The sequence below is a fragment of the Tiliqua scincoides genome, chromosome 4, assembly GCF_035046505.1.
Source record: "Tiliqua scincoides isolate rTilSci1 chromosome 4, rTilSci1.hap2, whole genome shotgun sequence".
NCBI lineage: Eukaryota > Metazoa > Chordata > Lepidosauria > Squamata > Scincidae > Tiliqua > Tiliqua scincoides.
The window spans coordinates 185,082,188-185,108,828 of NC_089824.1; the positions used below are offsets into that span (position 1 = coordinate 185,082,188).

Here is a 26,641-nt window from a genome sequence, read left to right on the forward strand (position 1 = left end):
TATACCTTACCTTATCACTGTGGTATAGTATCACTAATGACAGGTATCATTCACCACTAATGGCTGGCATCATGAGTAAACTTGCTGGACCTCAGTTTTGCTTATCCTCTGAAATTGAGCCAAGCTGTGAATCAGGACTAGGTTCATTGTGTCAAGCAGTAAGTCCCTTCCACTTAGGAATTACACCCAAACTCATCCTGTGCACAGCAAAACAAAACAGAGACCAAATGCGTTTCAGTGTCAGTAAGCATAAAGTCATGCACATTGGGGCAAAAAATCAAAACTTCACATATAGGCCGATGGGTTCTGAGCTGTCTGTGACAGATCAGGAGATCTTGGGGTGGTGGTGGACAGGTCGATGAAAGTGTCGACCCAATGTGCGGTGGCAGTAAAGAAGGCCAATTCTAAGCTTGAGATCAATAGAAAAGGTATTGAGAACAAAACGGCTAATATTATAATGCCTTTGTACAAATCAATGGTAAGGCCACACCTGGAGTATTGTGTCCAGTTCTGGTCGCCGCATCTCAAAATGGACATAGTGGAAATGGAAAAGGTGCAAAAGAGAGCGACTAAGATGATTATGGGGCTGGGGCACCTTCCTTATGAGGAAAGACTATGGCATTTGGGTCTCTTCAGCCTAGAAAAGAGATGCCTGAGGGGGACATGATTGAGACAAACAAAATTATGCAGGGGAAGAATAAAGTGGATAGAGAGGTGCTCTTTACACTCTCACATAACAACAGAACCAGGGGACATCCACTAAAATTGAGTGTTGGGAGGGTAAGGACAGACAAAAGAAAGTATTTCTTTACTCAGCGTGGGGTACAAGCCATGATGTGTATGTGCAACCTCCTGATTTTAGAAATGGGCTATGTTAGAATGCCAGATGCAAGGGAGGGCACCAGGATGCAGGTCTCTTGTTATCTAGTGTGCTCCCTGGGGCATTTGGTGGGCCGCTGTGAGATACAGGAAGCTGGACTAGATGGGCCTATGAAATAATCAAAATTTAACACAGGTCAATGTATTTTTCCAAAGTTAAAAAACAAAACTGTATAATACAATACAATAATATTCTGACTATCAAATTATGGAGCATTATAAGGTGCCCATAGATTCCAAATCTGGCAATTATCCTTAGTGGAAATAAGGTTATATTATCAGAATGAATCAGATATCATCAGAATATTATCAGAATGAATCTACCCTATGATAAAAGATAGACTCAGCCCAGTCCTGAAACTGGATGTTCTGCCAGGTGCAACAGCGCCAAAACAGCTACTACTACATCCAGTGGCATCACTAGAGCCACTGGAGGTCTCCCTGGGGAAAGCCCCAAGCACTGCAATGCGGCTTCTCAAGTTTGCTCCAGCTACTTTGCCAGCCCAGACTTGAGAGAGACTGTGTTAGTCTTTTTGGCCAGACACGGAGTTCAGGATCCCACCCCCTACCGCCCCAGTTCCTTCCCCTGCCCCACCTCCCTTTTTATTTATTTATTTATTTATTTATTTACACACAGAGACATACAAACATATAACATACATTTAGGAGTGCTAAATACCATATACCATTACTAATTAATCATACTATATCTCCTAATCTACTTACTCATCTATTTCTACCTCTTATTGGTTTATCCATTTATTTATTTAATATACAATAAATTTTCCCTAATGCCCTATACTATTTTTTCTAAATATTCACTTTCTACCAAGCATCAACTAACTTCAATTACTCATTAATACTAAAACAAAATAATCTAATTACCAAAATTATCATCTCAGCTATTTCAACTCCAATCTAATTACACTTTTTTTCTTTGACATAATAACCACATATAAAACAATTCTTCCACACGTTTACATTTCCAGCTATATATTTTTTAATACATTCTAATTCATATTTATCAATTTCATACGTATTCTTTTTTTTTTTCTTCAAATAAATTTGGGCCATTGTTATTAGCTGAATAAATCTTCCAATTTTCTTTAATCCTCAGATTACCCCTCAGGGTTCTTTTTCTTTCTTACTTTCCATTTTTTCTCCTGTAATATCTTTAATAATTTATCTCTATAACAGAATCTGATAAATCCACACTTTCTTATATAGGGTATGTTCATTCTTCCGGTTAACTGGGATATATTTTCTCCTTCTTGTTCCAACAAATTTTGTGATTTGTGCACTCCTGTTACTCTGTCCATCTTATCTTTCTTGATCTCCATCAGTGCCTCTTCTTCGTCCTGTTGATCATCCTGTTGATTTTCCTCCTTGTCTGCTTTTTCACTCCCTTGTTTATCTTCTGCTTGTTTCTTCACATCTTCCAATTGTTCCTTACAGACATCTATCTGTTGGGAAAGAGTCCCCAGACTGGCTTGAATCTGTGAGGACCAATTCAGCTGTTGTCGCTCCATAACAAGCAATCTCTTCCTATTAATCAAGATTTTCTGTATCCACATTTCTGGAACAGAGTCCATTTTGCAATTTCTCTCTAGTCCACTAGATGTCCACAACATATTATTCTCCTCACTTCCACCACATCATTACTACTCTGCCATCCACATTCCTTACATACCTCTTGCAGATAACAGTCCAGTGCGGTTAACGGAGACAAAAACAAAATGAAAGAAAACAGTCTCGCCGTCTGTGGTGCAGAGAAAACAAAGCTCTTTCAAATCTAATGAGAATTATATTTATATTCAATTATGTCCAAGAATAATTCTGGATTTTAATTCACATCCAAGTTATAGCTGTAATTATAATCCACCACCAATTTATTCCACGACAGAGAAAAAGAGCACTTTCAACCTCCTTAAAAAGTCTCTCGTTAATGCCTCCAATTTATCCAGGAGTTTTAGCCAAATCAGTCAGTCAGAGCTGGGGACAATATTAACACTTGCTTATCTTAAATTTCCAGCTTAAACTTTACACTTCACACTTTTTTTTTTCTCCATATGGCATTTCAGCACGGAGCCAGCAGCTTGATTGCAGATCACTGCACTCCCCCAATACTGTCACAAACGGTTAGATTCCTCTGAGAAGAAAGCCCGCCCCCCCCCCGGGTCAGGCTTTCAGTTTCTCAGATACCTGCAGCGATGAAGATCTTGTCTTTCCTGACAAAGATCTTCAGGTTCTCTTCAGACCTACAGTATTTGGGGGAAAACAAACTCCAAGTAGCTCCTGGGGACATGTCTGTTTGTCCACTGTTGGCTCCTCCTCCTCTCCCCCTGCCCCACCTCCTGCCCACCCTGAAACTACTTATTGCTGGCCAGTACTGGTGGATCAATGGCAAGCCCTTCATGCAGTGCTGAGGCTTAGCACTGACTGATGCTGGCCCAGCACTGGTGGCTTCTCCTCTCTGGGTGCTGCGGATGTACCTTGTGGCATGTTTGAAACATCTGGCGCTGGAGCTCAGTACCAGTGCTGAGGGGGTTCAGGATTGGGCCTTCGGTCTCCAGATTCATTCATAAAGAGCAGATGACACTTGGGAGGAGGAGAACATGCTGCTGTAGCAGAGGGTGGAGGCTGATGCTTTGTTTTTCATATGAATTAACCACTCAACACATAAGATTCTGCAATCTGACAGATAATGGTTTTTCTAACAGATGATTTTTCAGCATTTCTTGAGGTAGGTCAAGAGAAGATTACGAACTTGTCTCAATGAAATGAAAAGGTACAAATTTACCAAAAAGTACTAGTGCTGGGAAAGTTCCCAAGTGTCTTGTGAAATTTTAGGCAACACGGAGAAACAGAATTAAAATAGTAGATTGTTGCTCATTGATAACAGGAGACCATGGTGACCATGTAGCAACTGGTAGAAGATGATTCAGGAACATATTGGTGTGGAATAGACAAACCCTTTGCTGGTATAATGATTTCAGTGACACTGAAACTGAATAAAAGTATCATATTGCCTCTATCATCCTAAGGTCACAATCCTAAAGCACCCGTAGGCTGGAGCAAATCCCTGGAGTTGACCATAAAGCACGTTTGCACCTCCATTTGTGTCAGGGAGGCCAGTGCGAGGACATGCACCGACCTCCCCACGCTGCCATAGGCCTTGGGACGGATGTATTTGCGCTGGCCCTTCCAGGCTGGCATGGGAAATTGGGGTGTGTGGGGAGGGTGGAGAGGAGGCATTTAGGGGTGGGGAAGGGCCTGTGGGTGAGCAGGGAGCAGGAGGTGAGGCCAGGATCCGGCATTTATGCTGGATTGTAGCCCTGTTCCCTGGCAGCCTGGGGTAGCTCTGGCTTGCTTGGATTTGCACCACCTCTATAGGTGTCATGGATCCAAGTAGCCCCATTGGGGCTGCTGTGGTGTTACCAGGAGTAAGGGAAATTATTTGCCCTGGGCTGGCATACAGTCAGCCCCAAACTTGTCCTGGATGCAGTGCAGGTCTGCTGGCCTGCCAGGGCAAATTGGGATTGTAAAGCAAATAAAAAAGGATCTTGCCATCCGCTCTGACTGACTTGCATTTAGCCAGTATTAGTCCTGTATTTGCATCAGTAATAGAAAGACCAAAAAGAGCAAGAATGGATTCACAAAACGTCATCACCTTCATCTGCATACAGTATATGCATGACTAGTGATTATCCCTGAATTACTCATAAGAAGCCCCGGTAAAGCTCCCAGTGCATTATATCTTGAATATTAAAAATGTATATTGCCTTTATTTTTACTGCATGAATCTGAGGTGTTCATTAAGGAATACTTGCAAAAGTGACATTAACAATCTGTTGTACAGCAACATACTCCATCTAAAAGAACTAAGGGTGCAGTCCTGTGCAATGTAAATGGGAGCAAGTTTCACTGAAGTCAGTGTCATACTTGAGCAAGCATGTCTTTGGTTAGTAGCAGAATTTAGTGTTTCCATCTGCTTTTGGAGGTCAAGTATCCCCCCCCCAAACACCATAAAAATAAAGCACCTGGGGTCGTATTAAGTATGAAACTGTTTGCAAATACAAATGTTAACATGTTGAGGACTTTTCTTTTTCAGGAAAACAATATAGTTTCAGATACATAACCAGGCTCAACAGTACCCCACAGTGGAAAGTATGTAACACCTACAAGAATGATACTGCTTGATTATACCAAAAATGTATAGAACTTTGAATCTGAGAACCTATAGAACTTGGAAGTGTTAAGATAAATTCATTCCTCCTACTTAGCTCAATCTGCATTTTAGTTGCTGTGGACAAAGATGCAGAAAAAGCTCAACCTTCAACACGAGCTATTGCAATGACCTTGGCAACAGAAAAAAAAGGGGTCACCTAAAAGAGGTGAGACTGAGAGGTGCCATTAAGTTAGGCCATTGGCAGAGGTGTGAGGTTAAAGATTTCTTGCAGATATTTACAGATGCAACTGATATAAAAGCAGGATTAGTAAGTATTTCTCAACATGAACTCTGCAAATAACTATTATGGGAAAAACAGCTTTAGTAGTTCATAAAGAACATATTAACTGTGAATTTTTTTTCAATTCCAATTTGTAAAGGGGTTTTTGTAAACCTGAGGGATAGTATTACCCCCCCCCCCAAATTTGCATGATAATACATTTTTCACTGTTAGAATTATCTACAGTATTTTGAAAATAGACAAAATATTGTGTTTTCACTGTTTATGCTCTTTTCTCACAAGACATGGAAAGTATAAGCTCTTGTCTAAGCATCTATAGACGTAAACAGTATTTTGAAGGGTCAGGTCACTTTGATCCCAACACTTTGTGCACATAGTTTTTTCAGTTTTCTTTGTCATACAAATGAATGTGGAAATGAGCCCTCAAATTTTAAGAATACATTATTACATATCAGATTTGGGGGGGGGGAATCTTTCAAAATTATTAAGACTATTTATATACCACTTTTCAACAACAATAACAAAAAAATAACAGAAAAAGTTTACAGAAAAAATGAAATAATTTAAATGGCTCCCTGTCCCCAAAAGGCTCACAATCTAAGAAAAGTACAGAAAACACACCATCAAACAGTCACTGGAAAAGACACTGTGCTGGAGTGAAGAGGGACAGTGACTCTCCCCTTGTAAATACAAGAGGAGCATCGGTTGAAAAGATGTCTTTGTCCAATTAGCAGGGCCATTCTCTTACCCTGTGCCAGGACCAGGTAGCCCTATAAGGGGTTATCTGAATCTGCACCAGCTCAATTCGAGTAACCTGTGTAGGGCTTTCAGATATGGGAGGGGGAGATAGGATTTTACAACAGCCTCTGCCACCATCCTTGCCTCCCTCTTGGGCCTGAAACACCAACTAGGCTGCCCTCCCCCATCCAGTTTTGCCCTCTCTCTGCCCTCCCATGGCTCAGGAACACCTTTCCGCTGCTCAAAGGGAACCTTACCTCTCCTGGGTCCTATCAGGCCAACTGGCATGGAGGCCCAGCACCAACTGGCGCTGGCTTCCCCACCAGTGTCTCTCCCCTCCTGGCAGCCACAACATGCCTGATGGCTTGTTTGTGACAGCCATTGCTGGGGCAGCGCATGGCCATAAGAACATAAGAACAGCCCCATTGGATCAGGCCATAGGCCCATCTAGTTCAGCTTCCTGTATCTCACAGCGGCCCACCAAATGCCCCAGGGAGCACACCAGATAACAAGAGACCTGCATCCTGGTGCCCTCCCTTGCAGTGGCATTCTGACAAAGCCCATTTCTAAAATCAGAAGGTTGCACATACACATCATGGCTTGTAACCCATAATGAGTTTTTCCTCCAGAAACATGTCCAATCCCCTTTTAAAGACATCCAGGCCAGATGTCGTCACCACATCCTGTGGTAAGGAGTTCCACAGACCTGAGCAAAGAAATATTTTTTTTTGTCTGTCCTAACTTTCCCAACACTCGTGGATGTCCCCTGGTTCTGGTGTTATGTGAGAGAGTAAAGAGCATCTCTCTATCCACTTTATCCTTCCCATGCATAATTTTGTATGTCTCAATCATGTCCCTCATCAGGCATCTCTTTTCTAGGCTGAAGAGGCCCAAACGCCGTAGCCTTTCCTCATAAGGAAGGTGCCCCAGCCCAGCAATCATCTTAGTCGCTCCCTTTTGCACCTTTTCCATTCCACTATGTCCTTTTTGAGATGTGGCAACCAGAACTGGACATAATACTCCAGGTGTGGCCTTACCATAGATTTGTACAACGACATTATAATATTAGCCGTTTTGTTCTCAATACCTTTTCTATTGATCCCAAGCATAGAATTGGCCTTCTTTACTGCTGCCACACATTGGATCGACATTTTCATTGACCTGTCCACCACCACCCCAAGATCTTTCTCCTGATCTGTCACAGACAGCTCAGAACCCATTAGCCTATATGTGAAGTTTTGATTTTTTGCCCAAATGTGCATGACTTTACACTTACTTACATTGAAATGCATCTGCCATTTTGCTGCCCATTCTGCCAGTTTGGAGAAATCCTCACAATCAGTTTGGAGCTCCTCACAATCACTTCTGGTCTTCACCACTCGGAAAAATTTGGTGTCGTCTGCAAACTTTGCCACCTCACTGCTCAATCCTGTCTCCAGGTCATTTATGAGGAGGTTGAAAAGCACCGGTCCCAGGACAGATCCTTGGGGCACACTGCTTTTCACCTCTCTCCATTGTGAAAATTGCCCATTGACACCCACTCTCTGTTTCCTGGTCTTCAACCAAGTCTCAATCCAGGAGAGGACTTGCCCTCTAATTCCCTGACTGTGGAGTTTTTTCAGTAGCCTTTGGTGAGGGACCATGTCGAACGCCTTCTGAAAGCCCAGATATATAATGTCCACGGGTTCTCCCGCATCCACATGCCTGTTGACCTTTTCAAAGAATTCTAAAAGGTTTGTGAGGCAAGACTTACCCTTACAGAAGCCATGCTGATTCTTCCTCAGCAAGGCCTGTTCATCTATGTGTTTTGAGATTCTATCTTTGATGAGGCATTCCACCATCTTATCCGGTATAGATGTTAGGCTGACCGGCCTATAGTTTCCCAGGTCCCCCCTCTTTCCCTTTTTAAAGATCGTCGTGACATTTGCTATCCTCCAATCCTCTGGCACCATGGCCGTTTTGAGGGACAAGTTGCATATTTCAGTCAAGGGATCAGCAACTTCATTCTTCAATTCCTTAATAACTCTTGGGTGGATGCCATCAGGGCCCGGTGACTTATTGATCTTTAATTTATCAAAGAGGTCTGAAACATCTTCTCCTTTAACCTCTATCTGACTTAATTCCTTGGTCAGGAGGGGCCGTTCGGGCAGCGGTATCTGCCCGAGGTCTTCTGCCATGAAGACAGATGCAAAGAACTCATTCAATTTCTCTGCCATCTCTAAGTCTCCTTTTATTTCCCCTTTCCCTCCCTCACCATCCAGAGGGCCAACCGCTTCTCTGGTGGGTTTCCTACTTCTAACATATTTGAAGAAGCTTTTATTATTCCCCTTAATACTGCTGGCCATGCGTTCCTCATAGTTTCTCTTGGCCCCCCGTATCACCTTCTTACATTTCTTTTGCCACAGTTTATGTTCCTTTTTATTCTCCTCATTAGGGCAAGACTTCCGTTTATGGAAGGAAGCTTCCTTGCCCTTTACGGCCTCTCTAAGTTGGCTGGTTAGCCATGTGGGCACCCTCCTGGACCTAGTCTAGCCTTTCTTCCTTTGCGGTATACACTTCCGTTGGGCCTCTATTACTGTTGATTTGAGCAACCTCCATGCACTCTGTCGAGATTGGACTCTTTTTACCTTCCCTTCCAACCTCCTTCTAACCTGCCTCCTCATTTAAGGGAAGTTCGCTCATCGGAAGTCAAGTGTTTTTGTAGCCCTAAGATTCGGCCCTAAGAATCCACAAGGGTGCACTGGGCAAGCACCTTCACATGGGGATCATCTGAAACTGACCTGGGTATAAAACCATGAGTGTATAGGTCAGAATTCCATAGTTCACTCCCCTCCCCCCCTGTTAATAAGCCATTTTGGCCTGCACATGTAGGATTTGGATGATCTGTCATCTTGGGGCTGGCAGGGGCAGGCCTGTGGGTAGAAGTCAGGCTGCAGCACCCCATTTTTTGATTGGGGGATGGGCATCAATTGATCAGCCCCTATGATGTCTTCTATTGTATTGCCCTAGCTTGTATTGTAACCTATTTTCCTACAAATTCAGTGCTCCCAGAATAAGTGTTTAAAAGTTTTTCCCCCCTCTTCTTATGGTTTTAGAAACTGGAACTATAGTGATGGAGCATTTTCCGGTGGGGGATTCTGCTTCTTCTTGAGACTTCTTTAATAGCTTGGAATAGGATGTCGAACACTCATGAGAGTTTTCTAAGCAGGAAGACATAGTCTATTATGCCAAGATACTTTATTGTCACAGAACACTTTGATGCATAGTGTGCTGGGGTTGAAAGCCAACATCTTTGACTCACAAAAGCAAAGAACTGTACAGCAGAAACTGACTTCCAAATTTCATTTATCACTAACATAGAATCCCTCATACCAATCACCACAACCAATTCAGTCTTATCAATCATGATGTAGTGTGTTACAAGCAGGGAGTAGGTGTGAGCAACACAGAGATATTTGAGAGTAAATCTTACAGAATACATCACGGCTGCAGTCCTGTGCACACTTTCCTGGAAGTAAGCCCCATGGACTACTGTGGGACTAACGTCTGAGAAATATGCACATAATTGGGCTGTTAGTAAAATACCTTTGAATGACAAAGGCCCAGATCCTAACCAACTTTCCAGCACTGGCATAGCTGTGTCAGTGGGACTTGTGCTGCATCCTACAGTTGAGTGGCACTCACAGAGGCCTCCTCAGAGTAAGAGAATGTTTGTTCCCTTACCTTGGAGCTGCATTGCACTTATGTTGGTGCTGGAAAGTGGGTTAGGATTGCGCCCTTAAACATATAAGCTGTGCATGCTATAGGGGAAAGCCTTGCCTGACCCAAGACTTCCGGGTCCTAGAACTAAGGTCTGGTGCTACTCTCCCATGACATGCAAAGTGGGCTGGGCAAATTTTTTCCTCCTGAACCCAAATCATCCCTTCTCCTTCATTTTCCCCTCTTACTCCCACCAGCCCCTGAATTGCACTTCCCATCACCAGATCACACACTTCATTCCCACCCACCCCCAACTGTGTATCTTGCATAACCCCACTTATCTCCCTTGCCTTCTGCTACCTCCCTTCTCCTTCCCACTTTCTGCCATTTGTAAAAAGCAGAGAGGGTAGCAAAGGACTAAAGAAAGTGAAATGGAAAGAGGAGGCTGGAAACCTACAGCAGCATCTATCCCCTTCCTGTATCCCTTCCCCATCCTCTAAGCCTTTTCAGATAGGAACTGCAAGGGGATGGACAGCAGTGACAGCTCCTCCTCCATCTGCCAAGGAGTGAGCAGCCGGTCACCCACCTAATATGGGCCATGGTCCCATTTAGAGGACCGACCATGCACAGACCAATATAATCTCAGGGAAAATTCCTTTCCAACCCTATGAAAGGTTTGATCATGCTGAAGTTAAAAGGCTTATTGGCAAAAGAAATTTGCTTACTAGCCTACCCCTTTTAAGATCTTAATACAGTAAATTACTTTTATATCTAAAGTACATTACAATGTTTTTCTTGTGATAAAGTCTGCTGATATCTTAATGCTTAGAGACAGGAAACTGAGATGCATCCCAAGGTCACCTAGTGAGGCGAGCTGGGATTTGTGTCCCAGTCTTGTAGATCTTGAGTTTCAGGGACAATGTATTTTCCCAGCATTCAAATGTGTAGTAAGTAGAAATGTATAGGAGATGAATGTATAGTAAGTAGAAAATGCCAAAAATTATCCAGTTAGCTGGGTTGTTGATAGCTAACACCATAAAAGACAATAAGGAGACCAGGAAAGGAATCTTTTTGTTTGTTTTTCTTTTTCTTTCTTTTCAGTTTTGTAATTGTGTAAGTCCAGTGCAAGAAATCTATGCAGCCCGACTGAAGCATAAATAATGTGCAAAGTCTTTTGTGAAGCAAGAGATCACTGGTTGTTTTAACCTCTGCGGTTTCCAAGATTCTCCTGAAATAAAAGCAAGAAAGTCACTAAAAAAAAAAAAATGAGGAACTGGAACCAAATGGAAATAGATGTTCTCAAATACTTCTTATAAAGATTTCATTGCAATGAGACAAGGTGTGAAATACTTTGGGATTATGAAGGCAGGTCAACCTGCAGCTTAGAGACAAAAGACACTGTAATTCCTGTCACAGGGTGGGGCAAGTGCCTTTCCCTTTAAAATGGATTAAGTTGGTTGTTTGCTACCTAGGTGTAATGTATCAGTAATTGAGAGAATAAAACCTGGGCATGGGTGCCTGAAAAATCAGACAGCAGGAGGAAGGGAGCTAGGGGTTTACAGCTTTTACACTGGAAGAAATGCTGAGAGACATGTGGTGGTAATTTTAGCTTATGACCTTTTCTTGTTTTTAGCTACTGTAATGCATGTAAATATGTTTTTTGGAGCAATTTGAAGCTGCCTTAAAGTTATAATAAAAATCTGTTACATGAAAATTGAGTGCAATAATTAACCAAGGACATGTATGTTAATAGGACCCGGTGCTTGAAGTAAGCAAATAGAAAACATTGCCCTTGGGGGTTGGAGGAGGATGGTATAGGTGGAGGAGGGTTAAATCCTGGTTGACCTGGGAATCTCCCCTGGTCCTTCCCTACCCCAAGGGTGATGTTTGTGACAGTTCCTCCAGGCGTGGTCTGGATCAGCTTGGATTTTGCCTTGGATGGGAGAATGGAAGCCACTAGAGATAAAGGAATGTGAAATGGCAGGAATGGATAACATCTTGAGAACCAGTCTGTGACATGTTTTGCAGCTGCCTGTTGAAGCTGGGAAAGTGCAAGAACTGTGCAGCCAGGATGATGTTTGCACCACGAAAGGGGAGAAAAGGAAGATCCTATGAGATTCTCTCTTAGAATAAAATGGATTTTTAAAACCCCATTTGGAAAGAAAGGGGGGGGGCCCTATGGTCAGCCTGCCATGATTTATGTGACTCAAGTCTACAAGTCTGTGAGAAAGGTAAATAATTTATTAAATACATTTAAATAAATAAAATAATGGACAAGTGTTGAGGTTTTTATACTGCAGTGGACATGCTGCTGAAACAGAGTCTATCCAAATGCTAAGCTACAAAGTCAACATTAACTTACCAAGCCACCTTGATTTTCAATATACTCTCTCACTTCGGGATTTCCACTGATTGCTCTGGTAAGTAAGTTTGACTGGGCTATATTTGGAGCTTTCTGTGCAAGGTACACAAATAATTTCACACAGACAACAAGAAAAGCTTTTTCATACTGCATCCCACACTGATTGTGCCACGATCTGCTGAGCGATTCCACCGTTTCTCCAAATTTTTCCACCTATAAACATATAATGTTAGACAGTTTCAAAGGCCTCAATCTTATAGATACTCATCCGAGAACATGTTTGTCAAGGAAGGCTGCAGGAGAAGCCAGGCAGACCAATGGGAGTAGTACCTAGGAGTTGCACCTGCTCCTGCTCTGCAGGAGGCTGCAGCTAAAGGGTAAGAAACTGATAGTTCTATCTGCTGCCAGATTACATCCCAGACTACAGAGACCAAGCAGAAGGGAACTATCTGGGAAAGGCCTTCTTCCTAGGACTGCATAGAACCCCAAGCGTTTTATTTAAAAACTACAGTAGCATCTGAGAGCAATCAGATATGACAACTTATGAATATGGACTAGGCAGACAAAGAATCCAGAGACTGAAAAATCCAAAAGATAAGAAATTAAAGAAAATAGGAAAAGGGGGGGAGTAGAAAAAAGGACAAGCAGGCTGATAGAAAATGCCTGAACTTGGTTGGATGGACACAAGAAAAGCTTGACCAAATTAGGTACAATAACTAGTTACACCCAGCAGACGGAGCTGGGCAAAGTATTCAAGAGCAAAGCCCACAAAACTGCCAACACATAAGGAAACTGAAAAGTTTGAAGGGGCTTGGAATATAAAGGGCAAACAAACAAAATTAACACCTAAATATCTTTCCCCTAATGCTAAGCTACATTGTCCCAGGAATTCCAGCCCCTGCATTTGCTGGACAGTAAGTGGGTGTGCCTTCTGAAAACCAATACAAGATCTCATTGTGAATTTAGCAGAACACACACTAGCATCCTTGTGCTGGTAGTAAAGTACCCTAGGTCTGATGAAGTCATACAGTGAAGTGACTGAAGGACTGAAACACATCTGACCTCTCCAACTCACCCATTTACTAGACAGTGCTTCCCAACCTGTGGTCCCGGGGCCACAGGCAGTCCGTCAGACCTTGAAACTGGTCTGCAAAGTCTCAGGAAAAAAAGTTGATAACCTTTGATCACTTCCAGTGTCTCACCAAGTGAGCGCTCCCTCACAGACCACTGATGTGTCAGCTGTGGCTGTAGGTAGTCCGTTCTCCACCCTCTTTGGTGGTCTAGCACTTGCTGAAGTGCCACCTGTGAGAGGTCAATTCTTCACCCTTTCTGGTAGTCTTCTACTTCACTCTTTCTGGTAGTCTGTGGAGGAGTGGTCACTTGGTGAGAGACTTCCCCATGGACCACCAGACAGAGCAGAGAATGGACCCTCCACAGTTCCATTGTCTTGCCAATCGCTCTCCCCCATGGGCTACCAAATAGAATTGTATTTTTGTGTGTGTGGTGGCGAGTTGCATGTGGTCCATGACAATTTCAGTGTTTGCCTTGATGGTCTGCAGGCTCCTAAAAGTTGGGAACCACTGTGCTAGACAGACAGATTTGGCTGCCCAATAGAAGGTGCAGGTCAATCTCAATAGGAGATAGCTACTTTAGACGGGAAGGACCAACATCTACAAAAGCACATGGCTGGCTGGTGATGACATTTCAAATAGAGGATAAAGGTTGCAAATAATATAGTCTAACATGTGATAAATTATCAGCATTGCTGAGCAACAGATACGGTGGTGCACAAAAATGTTTCATATACAATGTCTGTGTTATCACTGTGGTTCAATTTCATCATATATTGTGCACCTCAGATATTTTCCATAGCTAAGGTTTTTAAAACAATTAAGGCTCTGAATACTCCAGGATTAATCTGGGTAATGTCAGATGCTGTCAAATGGAGTTGATCACTAGAGGGCAGTAGAGTCTAAAACAGAAGGCTGTTAGCAGGAGTAAATGTCACAGAAAGTAGTTTTTAAGTGAGTCTAAATGTAACTGCATGAATTTTGCTTCCTGGGATATATACAGACATCTCTTTTGTCCTTTCTTTTGCCTCTGCTTCAAGTAAGGGTTTTTGATTATTAAAATTAAAAGTATAAACATAAAAGTACATAAAGAACCCTACAAAAATTTGTGTGGCAGAGTATACATCACAAGCAGCTATGCCTCTTTCAAACTGCCTTCAGTTCTCTGGGGGATGGGAACCTATCAATGGCCTCCAGAATCATTGTGTCCAACTTCTACTCAAACTGCAGTAGAGGACTGGTGAAGAATCTAAAGGTCTGTTTACACCATCAGTTATCCTAGGATGTCACCAAAGCTAGCCAGAAACCTGGAGGAATAACCAGGTTACTATTTGGTAGTTACAACCATCCAGGGATAGAAGACTATTTATTTTGTTCACTGCCTTGGGATCCAAGGATAAAAGACAGTCTATAATTCTTTAAATAAATAATTGAGAACAACTGTGGCGCAGTGGTTAGAAGGTTGGATTTTTGATCAGAGAAGCTCAGGGTCAGATGTCTGGTCAGCCACAAACAGTGGAATACCTGGGGGAGCAATGGGGCAAATCCCTTGGGTGCTGCACCTGCAAGGGTGGCACCGCTAATCTTGCCCCCCCCCCCACCGCTCTTTATTTTTTTTTTTAAGGGAAATACGCTGGCAGCTCCAACAGCTTCTTTCACTTAAAAAAAAACCAACCTCATGATGAAGCAGTTGCAACTCCCAAGTGACATGATGACATCACCACAATTACTTCAGGGTCAGGGGGGCAGGTGTGGCAAACTGGGAGGTGGTTCTGGGAAGAGAAAAGCCCAGGACCGCCTCTGGCCATGAAGCTTACTGGGTGACATTGAACTACTCACAAAGTCTCAGCCTAATCTGCCTCACAGGGTTGTTGTAATATTAAAAAGGAGGAAGGAGCCATGCACATATTATTTAACTAGAAAACTAAATTATCTGTTACTGAATGCAGTGCTGCTAGAATAAAACATTTCAGGGGAATTACTTCAACGAGTTCCTAACGCTGGATATGCTTAGAATTCAAAGCCCTAATATGGGACAAGGTTTCCTGTCCTTCGCTCCTGTTAACAGGCTAAATCAAATAGAAACTTCTGGAATCAACTTCTATAATTAGCCAGATGCAATTATAAGAAGCCTGACTTTGTCTAACAGAGCAGTACCTTCTGTTGTTGTGCTATACAGACTGGGCTTCGCCTTCCTTTGGTAAGAGTTCCAGCTCTCTTGCATCCTTGCCATATCCTTGTCCAGTCTTTTCGAGGTTCTGCTTTCTCCCAGTTCTTGGCTGGCCTTCTTTGTATGACTTGTTTTTCAGCTTTGAAGTGCTCCCCTGAACTCTGTGGACCATACTCTGTGGACCATTTCCTTGGGCTAACACAGGTGTTGTAGCTGAGATTGTACAGACAGGGCTTGAGTCAGCCCCAGCACAACCTTGAAACAACTCTTGAACTTGGTTCATACTCTGATCTGTTTACATATTGGGGGGGTGCAACTAGATGGGATGGGAAGAGATCTGTGACTGGATCTTCTGTGGTTTTCTTTAAAAGAGTAAATGCAGCTATGAGGGACCCCAGTTCAAATTGGAGCCCAGGTGGTGGGGATGGGGAGGGCTTTACTCTTTTCCCTTGCACCGTTTTCTGAATCGGAATCCCCCCCTTGCCAACATGCAAGGCAAAATATACAGGTACCATATGTACCTATGTATTGTACTTTATGTGCATTGTACTTGATGTGCATTGAAAAGAAGAGGGATATCCTCTACTGAAGAATAAATGCAGCTCCTTCCTACTGGCCGGAGATAGAGTCCACACTCTGCTGGGTAAGCCACAGTTTTTGACCTTGACAAAATCGAACTTGTTACTTCCCATGTGGTTGACTGCCTTGATACTTCCTCCCTGCCCACCTTCAATCTTGCTGCATGCTGTGGACCAATATGGTTCTGTCATCTCAGTGGCATAGCTAGGTCATTTGATACCTGGGACCCATAAATTTTTGTCACCCTATACGACATAATTATTAATTAATTAATTCACATTTTTATACCACCCTGCCTCTTAGCAGCTCAGGGTACTGTACATGGTTCCTCCCCTTATTTTGTCCTCACAACAACCTTGTGAGGTAGTGAAACTGAGAGATAGTAATAGTCATGACATGAAATGAATAATAATAATAATGGCCAGCAAATAAATGCAGTGAATATTTCACCTCAAGCAATGGATGAAATTCTGCATCAAATGGTATATAACATGATGGTATTATTCCTAAAAGTCATGATTTCCAGAATTTTGGTCACTAGGATATCACCCCCCGCCGAGGATGTCTTATTGACCTGTTTTGAGTTAAGGCAGTGGTTCTCAAACTTTTAACACAGAGGCCCACTTTTTAGAATGACAATCTGTCTGGGACCCACAGGAAGTGATGTCATGGCTGGAAGTGACATCAAGCAAAATAAAATAATTATAAATAATTAAAGAAAAACAAATAAATAATGGGAAGCCAGTCCTGTTTCACCAAGCAAATTTTCTCTATAGCCTGCCTGTAATAACACCCCCCCCCCTACAAAAAATCTGAGCTTTTCAGCCCTCCCTAGTTCAGTGTAAATTCTTATATTTCAAGCATAACACTATCAGGACCCACCTGGCTTAACAAGTCTAAAAACAAATAAAAATTGACCTTACCAGTGCAAGCCTCTGTTTTATTCTTGGGGGTGGGGGGGATGCTGCCTTCTGGAGCATTTGTTGAGCTCCACTTTCATCGCATTGGGACCATGCAGCTAGCCTTGCATTCCCCTTTGCCTGACTTGACCAGGAGTCAAGGCAAGTTTGCTTACTCACGAGTAAACACGACTGTGTGGCTTGCTTTCACTTTCCATAGGGCTCAATTTGTCTGTTTGGAGAGAGAGACTTCCTTCTTGGGTGTTTTTTGGGGACTACTTTCATTGGATAGGAACCATTCTGGTGTCGATGGGTTCCTCTCAGCCTGCCCTTTCTGATGCACTAAGGCAGGGGTGCTCAAACTTTCAACTTTAGGGGTGCTGGACCTTTAACAAGTGTATAGAAGTGAGAATTTCAGCAGGTGTAACTTGTCATCCCACAGATGACAAGCTGCACCTGCTGAAATTATCTCTCCTACACCATTTTAAAGGTCCAGGATCCCTAAAGTTGAAAGTTTGAGCACCCCTGCACTAAGGCAAGGGTCAGCAACCTGCGTTTCTAGAGCCGCATGCGGCTCTTTCAGCTGTCTGCTGCGGCTCCTCCAGGTGAAAGTGGCAAAGAGTGTGACAGGAGGCACCTGTGTTGGGAGTGCAGGCTGCTTCCTTCCACCCCCTGAGCTCACTGCCCTCCTCTCCCTTCACCCCCACCTGCCCCACATTGGTTTCCCTTTTCAATTTTGCCCGCTCTGCAGGCTTAAGCTCCATGTTTTTCCTTTCCCCAACTCTCCAGCAGGCTCAGCCAATCAGCATCCAGCAGGCTCCTGGCTTTTTCTGTTGGAATGGCTCAGGGCCCTTCACTGGCTGACCACCAGCCAATCCTAAGCCGCCTTCCTCCTCAGCCATTGCAAGCCCTTGCAGCTGGACTTTCCCTGAGCAGGTCCCCACTCAGTGCAAGGAGAGGCTTTTCCTCCACAGCAGAGGAGACATCCTGTGTGTCTACTCAGTAGTAAGCCCCATTACAGTGGATGAAGCTTACTCCCAGGAAAGGGTGCCTGGGATGGCAGCCTTGGCACCTGCTCCTACGTGTGTCTACTCAGTTGTAAGCCCCTTTACAGAGGATGAAGCTTACTTCCAGGAAAGGGCGCCTGGGATGGCAGCCTTGAAGCCTGCTCAAGGCCAAGCGCAAGGACGGGTGAGTGGGAGCCCGTCAGTTCCAGAGTAAGCCCTGATGTAGTCCCTGGGCTACTCCCAGGAAGGTGTGGAGGGCTGTATCCTCAGCCTCCTCCTGTGCAGGTCTACTCACAAGTAAGCCTCACTGTAGTCAGTGGGGCTTCCTCCCAGGAAGGTGTGGAGGGCTGCAGCCTCAGCCCCCTCCTATGCAGGTCTACTCACAAGTAGTAAGTGAGGCTTCCTCCCAGGAAAGTGTGGAGAGGACTGCAGCCTGAGAGCTCAAACCAACTTGTCTGCTCAGAAGTCCCATTGTAGTCAATGGGGCTTACTCCCAGGATAGTGTGGAGAGGGTTGCAACCTGAGGGAGGGCAGGCAGGCAGGGCAGAAGCTGGCTTGTGGCTGCCCCTCCTTCTTCTCTTCCCCACCTCTGGAGTCTGTGTCCTTTTTTCCTTCCAGCAGGGTGCCTCTGGAAGGTGGGGGGAGTTCTTTAGTATCCATGTAAGATAAGCAGATGTCATAACAGCCATATGTATTGGAATCCTGGAAGATCTGGTGAGGAGCTAGATGTGCTGTCAGCAGTGGCCCCTTTAAGGGTAAGGCCTGGGCATCCAGCAGAGTGTGCTGCACAGCTGCAGCCACTTGAAGGCAATAGGGCCCTCAGGGATATAAGGAGCACCTGAGGAAGGGGGTGTGGGTTGTAGAAGGAGTGCAGGTTGGAGGGGAGACTGACTGGGCTTATTGACTTTGACTTAAAAGTCAATAAGGTGAAAAAAAACTATATATGCAGTATTATCTTCATTTTAGACATCAAAAGGGTTTTGTGGCTCCTGAGGTTTTTTTTCCTCCTGAAAATGGGTCCAAATGGCTCTTTGAGTGTTTAAGGTTGCCAACCCCTGCACTAAGGCATGTTTGCCTACTCTGAGTAAATGCGCAATATGGCTTGGTTTCACTTTCCATAGGGCTCCATGTATTTTTTAGTTTCTGGTTTTTTGGCCATAACTTTTGATGGTATATAGCATGATGGGGGTATTCATAACCCCCATGATGTTAGCTATGTTGAGTCATTTGTGGTGTCACCCCCCCCAAGGCTGGTACCTGGAGCGGACTGCCCCCCACCCCTCACTGGCTAAGCCACTTTGTCATCTCTCTTCCTGGGATTTTCTTGAACATCTCCAGGTCAGAGACTATAGTGAGGACTGAAAGAGAATCCTATTTGTCTTTATTTCACCTTTGTTACATGTAGATTAAGCTCAGATGGTTTTTTTCTGCAGATTAGGAAAGTCCACTGTGCTAGAGATTGAGAACTGTTCTGCCAGAGAGTTTAGGAGAATGCATTACCTTTTTGTTGACTGTCTCTGCAATGATGTTCCTTGCTGGCTGCTCCAGGTCCTCATTATACTTGTCTCCTAAGTTTCGCAGATAGTTGGCAATAGCACGTGGGTCAAAACTAGGTGCAGTTTCACTTGCACCTAGAAAGAAAGCAAACATACAGTTACAGCTGTCATGTCTGTGCATTCATTGCTCTGACATTTTAAATCAAATCCCACTATTAACAAGTATTAAGGGCTGCATGACCCAGATAGCATTCACCACTATCTGAAGTGCAGCCCAAAGCTTCCATTCCTAAGGGTATGCAGTTGACCAGATTACAAAGGTAGAGAAGGAAAGAACAAGACTTGAAAGGTCAAGGTAAGAGTTTAAAAATTAACTATTAAAAAAAAAATATTGATTGGCCCTCAATAGCTACAAGTTAACACAGACTGGTATTAATCCCTGTGACCCTTCTAGATAATTAATTTGAAAATAACCCAGTGCTCAAGTGATTAGGAAATTCCTACAAGCTACAGTCTTCCAACAAATCAATATTCATTCATCTAACCTTGGTTTGATAAGGGACCAGAGATGCAGGGTGATAGGAGCACATCACTCTTCGTGTGGGCCACAGTGCCCTCTCCTCCTACAAACCCCTTTTCTACCCATGTTTCCATGAAGCCTAGAGGAACAAAGGACACTTATAAGCTGCCCCCCATGTGGAAATTAATTTTCTTCTGTGTGAGATCCATTACAGTTGCACTTCGTGACCCAGCATTGGCCATTCTGTGATAAGAATTCCAAGGCAGTGGCCATCTTCTTCCCACCCATGCACACAGACTATGCAGGAGAGTGGGGACAGGGGAAGTTAGCCTTCCTATTTCTTGAGGACTCCAAGGATGATCATGCCATATTGCTGTATGACTTACAATTGCTAAAAATCTTCCTATATTCACAAAACTAGCAGCACAAGAACGCTGCTGGGTAAAATGGAATAACAACGTTAATATGAAAATATGTGAGCTGGGCCTACAGTCACTAGAAAAATTCAGTGGAAGAAGCCATTCGCTGCTTGTTGAAAAGCTATTAATTCAAGATTGGGATTGCCTTCTAAGGGAGGCTAAGCATAAATGCTCCCCTCCTTATTTCGGAATTAAATTTCCCACTAAATTTTCTTTACCCATTTATTTTTATGTACTGACGGTTCCCAGGTTGAGGCGTGCTTATATGATTGCACAATGCAATGCTTTACCAATGGCACAAATGAAGGGTTGTTTTCAAAGGATTCCTTCTGAGCAGTGTTATTGTGATTGTCCCTTAACTGAATTAGACACCCCAGTGCATAAGAACATAAGAACATAAGAACAGCCCCACTGGATCAGGCCATAGGCCCATCTAGTCCAGCTTCCTGTATCTCACAGCGGCCCACCAAATGCCCCAGGGAGCACACCAGATAACAAGAGACCTCGTCCTGGTGCTCTCCCCTACATCTGGCATTCTGACTTAACCCATTCCTAAAATCAGGAGGTTGCGCATACACATCATGGCTTGTACCCCATAATGGATTTTTCCTCCAGAAACTCGTCCAATCCCCTTTTAAAGGCGTCTAGGCTAGACGCCAGCACCACATCCTGTGGCAAGGAGTTCCACAGACCGACCACGCGCTGAGTAAAGAAATATTTTCTTTTGTCTGTCCTAACCCGCCCAACACTCAATTTTAGTGGATGTCCCCTGGTTCTGGTATTATGTGAGAGTGTAAAGAGCATCTCCCTATCTACTCTGTCCATCCCCTGCATAATTTTGTATGTCTCAATCATGTCCCCCCTCAAGCGTCTCTTTTCTAGGCTGAAGAGGCCCAAACGCCGTAGCCTTTCCTCATAAGGAAGGTGCCCCAGCCCCGTAATCAGCTTAGTCGCTCTCTTTTGCACCTTTTCCATTTCCACTATGTCTTTTTTGAGATGCGGCGACCAGAACTGGACACAATACTCCAGGTGTGGCCTTACCATCGATTTGTACAACGGCATTATAATATTAGCCGTTTTGTTCTCAATACCCTTCCTAATGATCCCAAGCATAGAATTGGCCTTCTTCACTGCCGCCGCACATTGGGTCGATACTTTCATCGACCTGTCCACCACCACCCCAAGATCTCTCTCCTGATCTGTCACAGACAGCTCAGAACCCATCAGCCTATATCTAAAGTTTTGATTTTTTGCCCCAATGTGCATGACTTTACACTTACTGACATTGAAGCACATCTGCCATTTTGCTGCCCATTCTGCCAGTCTGGAGAGATCCTTCTGGAGCTCCTCACAATCACTTCTGGTCTTCACCACTCGGAAAAGTTTGGTGTCGTCTGCAAACTTAGCCACTTCACTGCTCAGCCCTGTCTCCAGGTCATTTATGAAGAGGTTGAAAAGCACCGGTCCCAGGACAGATCCTTGGGGCACACCGCTTTTCACCTCTCTCCATTGTGAAAATTGCCCATTGACACCCACTCTCTGCTTCCTGGCCTCCAACCAGTTCTCAATCCACGAGAGGACCTGTCCTCTAATTCCCTGACTGTGGAGTTTTTTCAGTAGCCTTTGGTGAGGGACCGTGTCAAATGCCTTCTGAAAGTCCAGATATATAATGTCCACGGGTTCTCCCGCATCCACATGCCTGTTGACCTTTTCAAAGAATTCTATAAGGTTTGTGAGGCAAGACTTACCCTTACAGAAGCCATGCTGACTCTCCCTCAGCAAGGCCTGTTCATCTTTTCCAATGCCCAAAATAAGCAGCAGGGAGAGATCGATTCTTAAAGAAATTGATACATAAATTTTCTATGTTTTTGGACTCTTTAAGACTGAAATTACTGTTAAGTAGTCTTTGCAAAGAGTGTGTTGTGGATATAGCCAAATTCTGTTTCTATGTGGTTTTAAACTCTGGTTTTAAGATTTTAGATAAATAGGTATATGGCTTATGTGCTGATCAACCCAATAAACTTGAACTTGAACATATTGCTGCATGTGCAAAGGACTCCAATAAGTAATGTACCTGCTTGTTATCTTGAAGCCACTATGCATATGGTGGTGGCACAACCATTCTGAGTTGTTGACTGTCAGTGAAAAGCAACAACCCTTCCCCATTGTTCAGTGCCCATAATCCAAATTTAAAGGTCTGTCCAGAAATTCCTAACACTCAAGCATGTCATCTAAGATGTATGAACAAAGGTGGGGCCCTCACTGCAATGTAGACTGGGGTGGTTGATTGGTCTGCTGTTTCCAACATACCTATCCAAATGCATTGTTAACATACATTGTACATAGGATAGGGGTCAGAATTCTCCAGGACAGTAGTTCTCACACATTTAGCACTGGGACCCACTTTTTTAGAATGAGAACCTGTCAGGACCCACTAGAAGTGATATCATCAAGCAGGAAAATTTTAAAATACCCTAGGCTGCAATCCTACCCACACTTACCCAGGAGTAAGTCCCATTTACTATCATTGTTCAAAGAATATACAGAATAGCTTGTTAAAAGTACAGGTCTGTCACAAATTTTTGAAATGAATGGGGACCCACCTGAAACTGGCTTGCAACCTGCTTAGTGGGTCCCGACCCTCAGTTTGAGAAACACTGCTCTAGGAGTATTGGAACTGGTGGTAGTTATGTATGCGAGTTTAATGTATAAGTTATGCAGGATTGAAATTCTCAATGACCAATTGGCCTAGTCTTATGGCTGGCCAATCAGGAGGTGGATCGAGATCCTACCTATCCTATTGGGCCTCTAGTTTAGCCTGCCAATCAGGTGGATTCAACAGCACCAATCATGGGGAATCTGGGTGGAGCTAAGGGGTATAAAGCAAGGGGTGTTTGCCTTGTGTTTTCATTGCCAGGTTGTGTTCTGAAGATGAAAAAAATGTGTTAAGCTGTTATCTCTTGGCCTTCATTTATTTGCATGGACCCACTATTTTACAGCAGTACCCTCCTGGGAGCCAATGACAGCAATCCAGGAGACTTTCAAGCCCCCCACTGCTCATCTCTCATTGCCAAGATTCAGTACTGACTCTCCTGTCCATCTCCACTACAGTCAGTTCTAGAGGTGGAGCACTAAAGTCACCTCTGTTGGTAAATCTCAGTACAGTATGTGGGATGGTAGGCAGGCAAACACATAAGCAAACTTGGAGGAGATGGTAAGCAATTAGCTGGCAGCGGAGGTTAAAGGGTTTTACAGGAACTGACAAAGACCAGAGAGGAAGGATGGCACCCCCACTTCCCCATGCTTCTGGGCTTCATCACTCTGCTTCTCTCTCTCTCTCTCAAAGTTATGACACAGATTTTTAAAAACAGAGCTGTTCCCCATGAACTAAAAATTGCATGAAGCAGTCCTCTCCCCAAAGCCTGACACGCTTTTGTCTTAAAAAAAAAATTAGTGCGTATGTAAGCATTAATACGCAAGCATGGTGAAGACTCTTGATTTTCTCTGACTTTTTTTTACCTGTTTTGGACCTTTCTACCATATCAGAGGCTTCTGCGATGCCTTAGCATCACAGAAGGGGCTGCTGAATCATTCAAAGACAGCTATGTTTGTCCTATTGTGTTGTTCAAGCATTTTCTTCTCACCCAACTCTCTGGTAAAAAAGGACCTGGCTTTGAGCCAGTTCACTGAACATGAAACCCACCTAATTTCTAGGAATGGGAAATTTCAGGGATTCAGGTGACCTCTTCTAGGTGAAGCCTGGTTAATACCCATGTTATAACAAGAGGAGTTGTGTGCACAACCACCCCTTGTATTATTTGCTCAAGTCTGATGTTGGACACATCCAATGCATCACAGAGACTCAGCCAGTGGCATAGCTAAAGGGGATGCAAAGCACTAAGTTTTGCAGGGAGCCTCATCGCAGCATGCAAGCAGACCCTCCCCTTTTCCTTCAGAGCCATTCGGGGTGGGGTGAGCAAAACAGAGGCGTATTTTAAAAATTATTGGAAATGTAAGGCAGAGAGGGAATGATAGAATTGCTTAATTTTTGAAACTGCTTTGGTAGTAGGAAAAAAAACTGTACAGGCAGTCCAGTTATTGTGGTCTTAATTTGCACATTTTGAAATAGTGTGATTTACAAATTAATATCAGAAGTGCGATTTGCAGAGGCTTGGTTTTTGAAATAATGCAGTCAATTAGTTGCTAATCAGCAACGCTGTTAGACTCTGAAAGCTTTTTGTAGACGAGAGTCTCCTCTAAAAGCACAAGATAAAATGAGGGACAACAAAAATGCATTCACAGAGCTTCTGAGGCAGTTGTGGTTGTATGTCTTGTAAAATTCTTCCTAATTGGTGGCAAGGGCTGGCGTGCACGCTGCTAGTTGGAGATAATCCCCAGGGAAGGCAACAAAGAGAGACTTCTGAGTTAAAAAGATAGACTTCCGCTTGCCACTTGTTCTGTGAAAGGGAACAAGCCCCTGTGGTCACCTCATGAAAGATATGAAGTAGATGCAGCAAGTGGCGTTTCTCCTTAAGATAGCTGACATGAGGTCCTGGGACTATGCTCTGTTGGTTACCACTTTCCCAGTTTCCCTGCTAGCTCCTTTATGTTCCCTCATTGCTTTCTCAGCCATCAACATAAGTAGCCACTCTCGCTCCTGATAGCCTCCCTCCTCAAACCCCCCCCCACGCCATCTTGGGCAAGCCACAGTTACCCGTCACTTAACACAAAAAGTGTTAAATGACTTTTTGCATAACCCATGTCAATTCCATTGTACTCTATGGGAAAGGCGGTTTTGATTTACACATTTTTGATATACAATATATACAATTTTCTAGGAACCTAACCCCTGCATAAATTGAGAGCTACCTGAATGTTCAAAGTTAGCTTTTCTTCCAAGAAGTTAACTTTTATCACATATTTCTTTCATTAACTTAAAAAGCTATACAATATTGAGCTTTCGGTTTGGTTTGATTGTAATTGGTTCATTAATTAGAAGGTAATATTAGTGGACATCTCTAGAGTCAATGTATTGGGACTCTGAAAGTGTCCAATAAATACTTGTGCTACGATAAGGAAGCTCTGAACTATTGTAACAATTCTCTTTGCTTACAACCAATATCAAGTAGCAATTTCTAACCCCACAAGTCTCAAGGAGGAAAAATACAGCTCAGTTATCTACAGACTTCCCCACAAATTATCTTACCTTCGTAAGACACCTTAGGACCCTGTGCCTGTATCGAACGAAAAGCTATTTTAGATTTCTTGCCGATCAAGTCAGAAAGCAGTGCTTCTGCAATTTCCTCAATTTGTTCTTCAAATGTCGCTGAATTCTTCATTATTATGTCTGTCTCTCTCTTCTCTCACTGTGGTTCTAAACCCCTGTTGATACCACGGTTTCCAGCACTTCTTTCACCTGCTGGTAAGTTTGTTTTTGCTCACAGAAAGGCTGTAGTGGCTTCACTCCTTCCTGGCAGATGTATGAGGGTTGAACACACAGCTAGATTCTCCCTAAGCTGGACTATGTACCTTATAAGAGGAAGTTGTTCTTATTTGTGCTGCAGCTACACCCACAGTGTCAGTATTAAACATTAAGACGCTTGAAGCCAGGATCTTTTCAGTGATTCAGTTTTCCTATTTACTCTTCCTCTGAAGAAAATTCAGGTGGAATGACTCCATTGTTTCATACAAAATAACCTATAATCAAATGTTGTAATGATCTCTTTGCATGCTAATTGCAGTAGCACACAGACTACATGATGGCGATCTCATCAGGCAACAAAAGTGTGGTATCTTTTCCAGTCCTTCCTGTTATTGCAGTTGTATTCTCTGTGTCTCTGTTATGCAGATTTTAATATAAGAGTGAAGGCTGAGCTTTTCTTCACAATCCTTATTTTTTATGACATGATCATTTAGGAATCATTTTACAAAATAAGCAGTTTTACCATGCAAATTTTGTTGACACATATCAATGAAATTGTTTCCAGTGTTTTGGAACCAAATCATCAAATACTGTACTTCGAATGCAAAATATTTCATATGTTGGAACCACAGTGCCTTTCAGCCTATTAGTGCATCACCCATGGACTGACCTAGAGGAATGACAATTAATTTAGGGTAGACTGGTGGAATGCTAGTTTGGTACAACAAAAATATACTTATGTTTTAAAGTTCTTATGAAAGATATATGTTCACTTAAAATGGATCATATTTGGGGCAGGATACAGATGTCTAGTACTCATTTTTCTATCTTTCTGGATTCCAAACAAATACTCTTTTTAACATCTGGAAATATTTTTCAACAATTATTTTGAACTTTTGTTGACCAACATTC

General features: G+C 43.3%; 1 protein-coding gene across 1 annotated transcript; it reads right to left on the reverse strand.

The window, feature by feature from the left end:
- Window positions 1-10,121: 10,121 nt before the first annotated feature.
- BCL2L15 (BCL2 like 15) lies at window positions 10,122-25,791 on the reverse strand. Its single transcript, XM_066626055.1, has 4 exons — window positions 25,514-25,791; window positions 19,373-19,503; window positions 12,148-12,360; window positions 10,122-11,013 (listed from the first exon to the last, which is right to left on the reverse strand). Exons 1-4 carry the CDS (start codon window positions 25,644-25,646, stop codon window positions 10,987-10,989), a joined length of 504 nt encoding a protein of 167 aa, XP_066482152.1. The 5' UTR covers window positions 25,647-25,791; the 3' UTR covers window positions 10,122-10,986.
- Between the last annotated feature and the right edge of the window lie 850 nt (window positions 25,792-26,641).

Bases quoted from the DNA above. Each gene is read 5' to 3' on its own strand.
- BCL2L15 (XM_066626055.1), bottom strand. From the start codon at position 25,646: ATGAAGAATTCAGCGACATTTGAAGAACAAATTGAGGAAATTGCAGAA. The intron at 12,361-19,372 runs GTAATGCATTCT...ATATGTTTATAG, and splicing joins CAGAGACAGTCAACAAAAAG to GTGGAAAAATTTGGAGAAAC. The intron at 11,014-12,147 runs GTAAGTTAATGT...CTTTTATTTCAG, and splicing joins TTGAAAATCAAGGTGGCTTG to GAGAATCTTGGAAACCGCAG.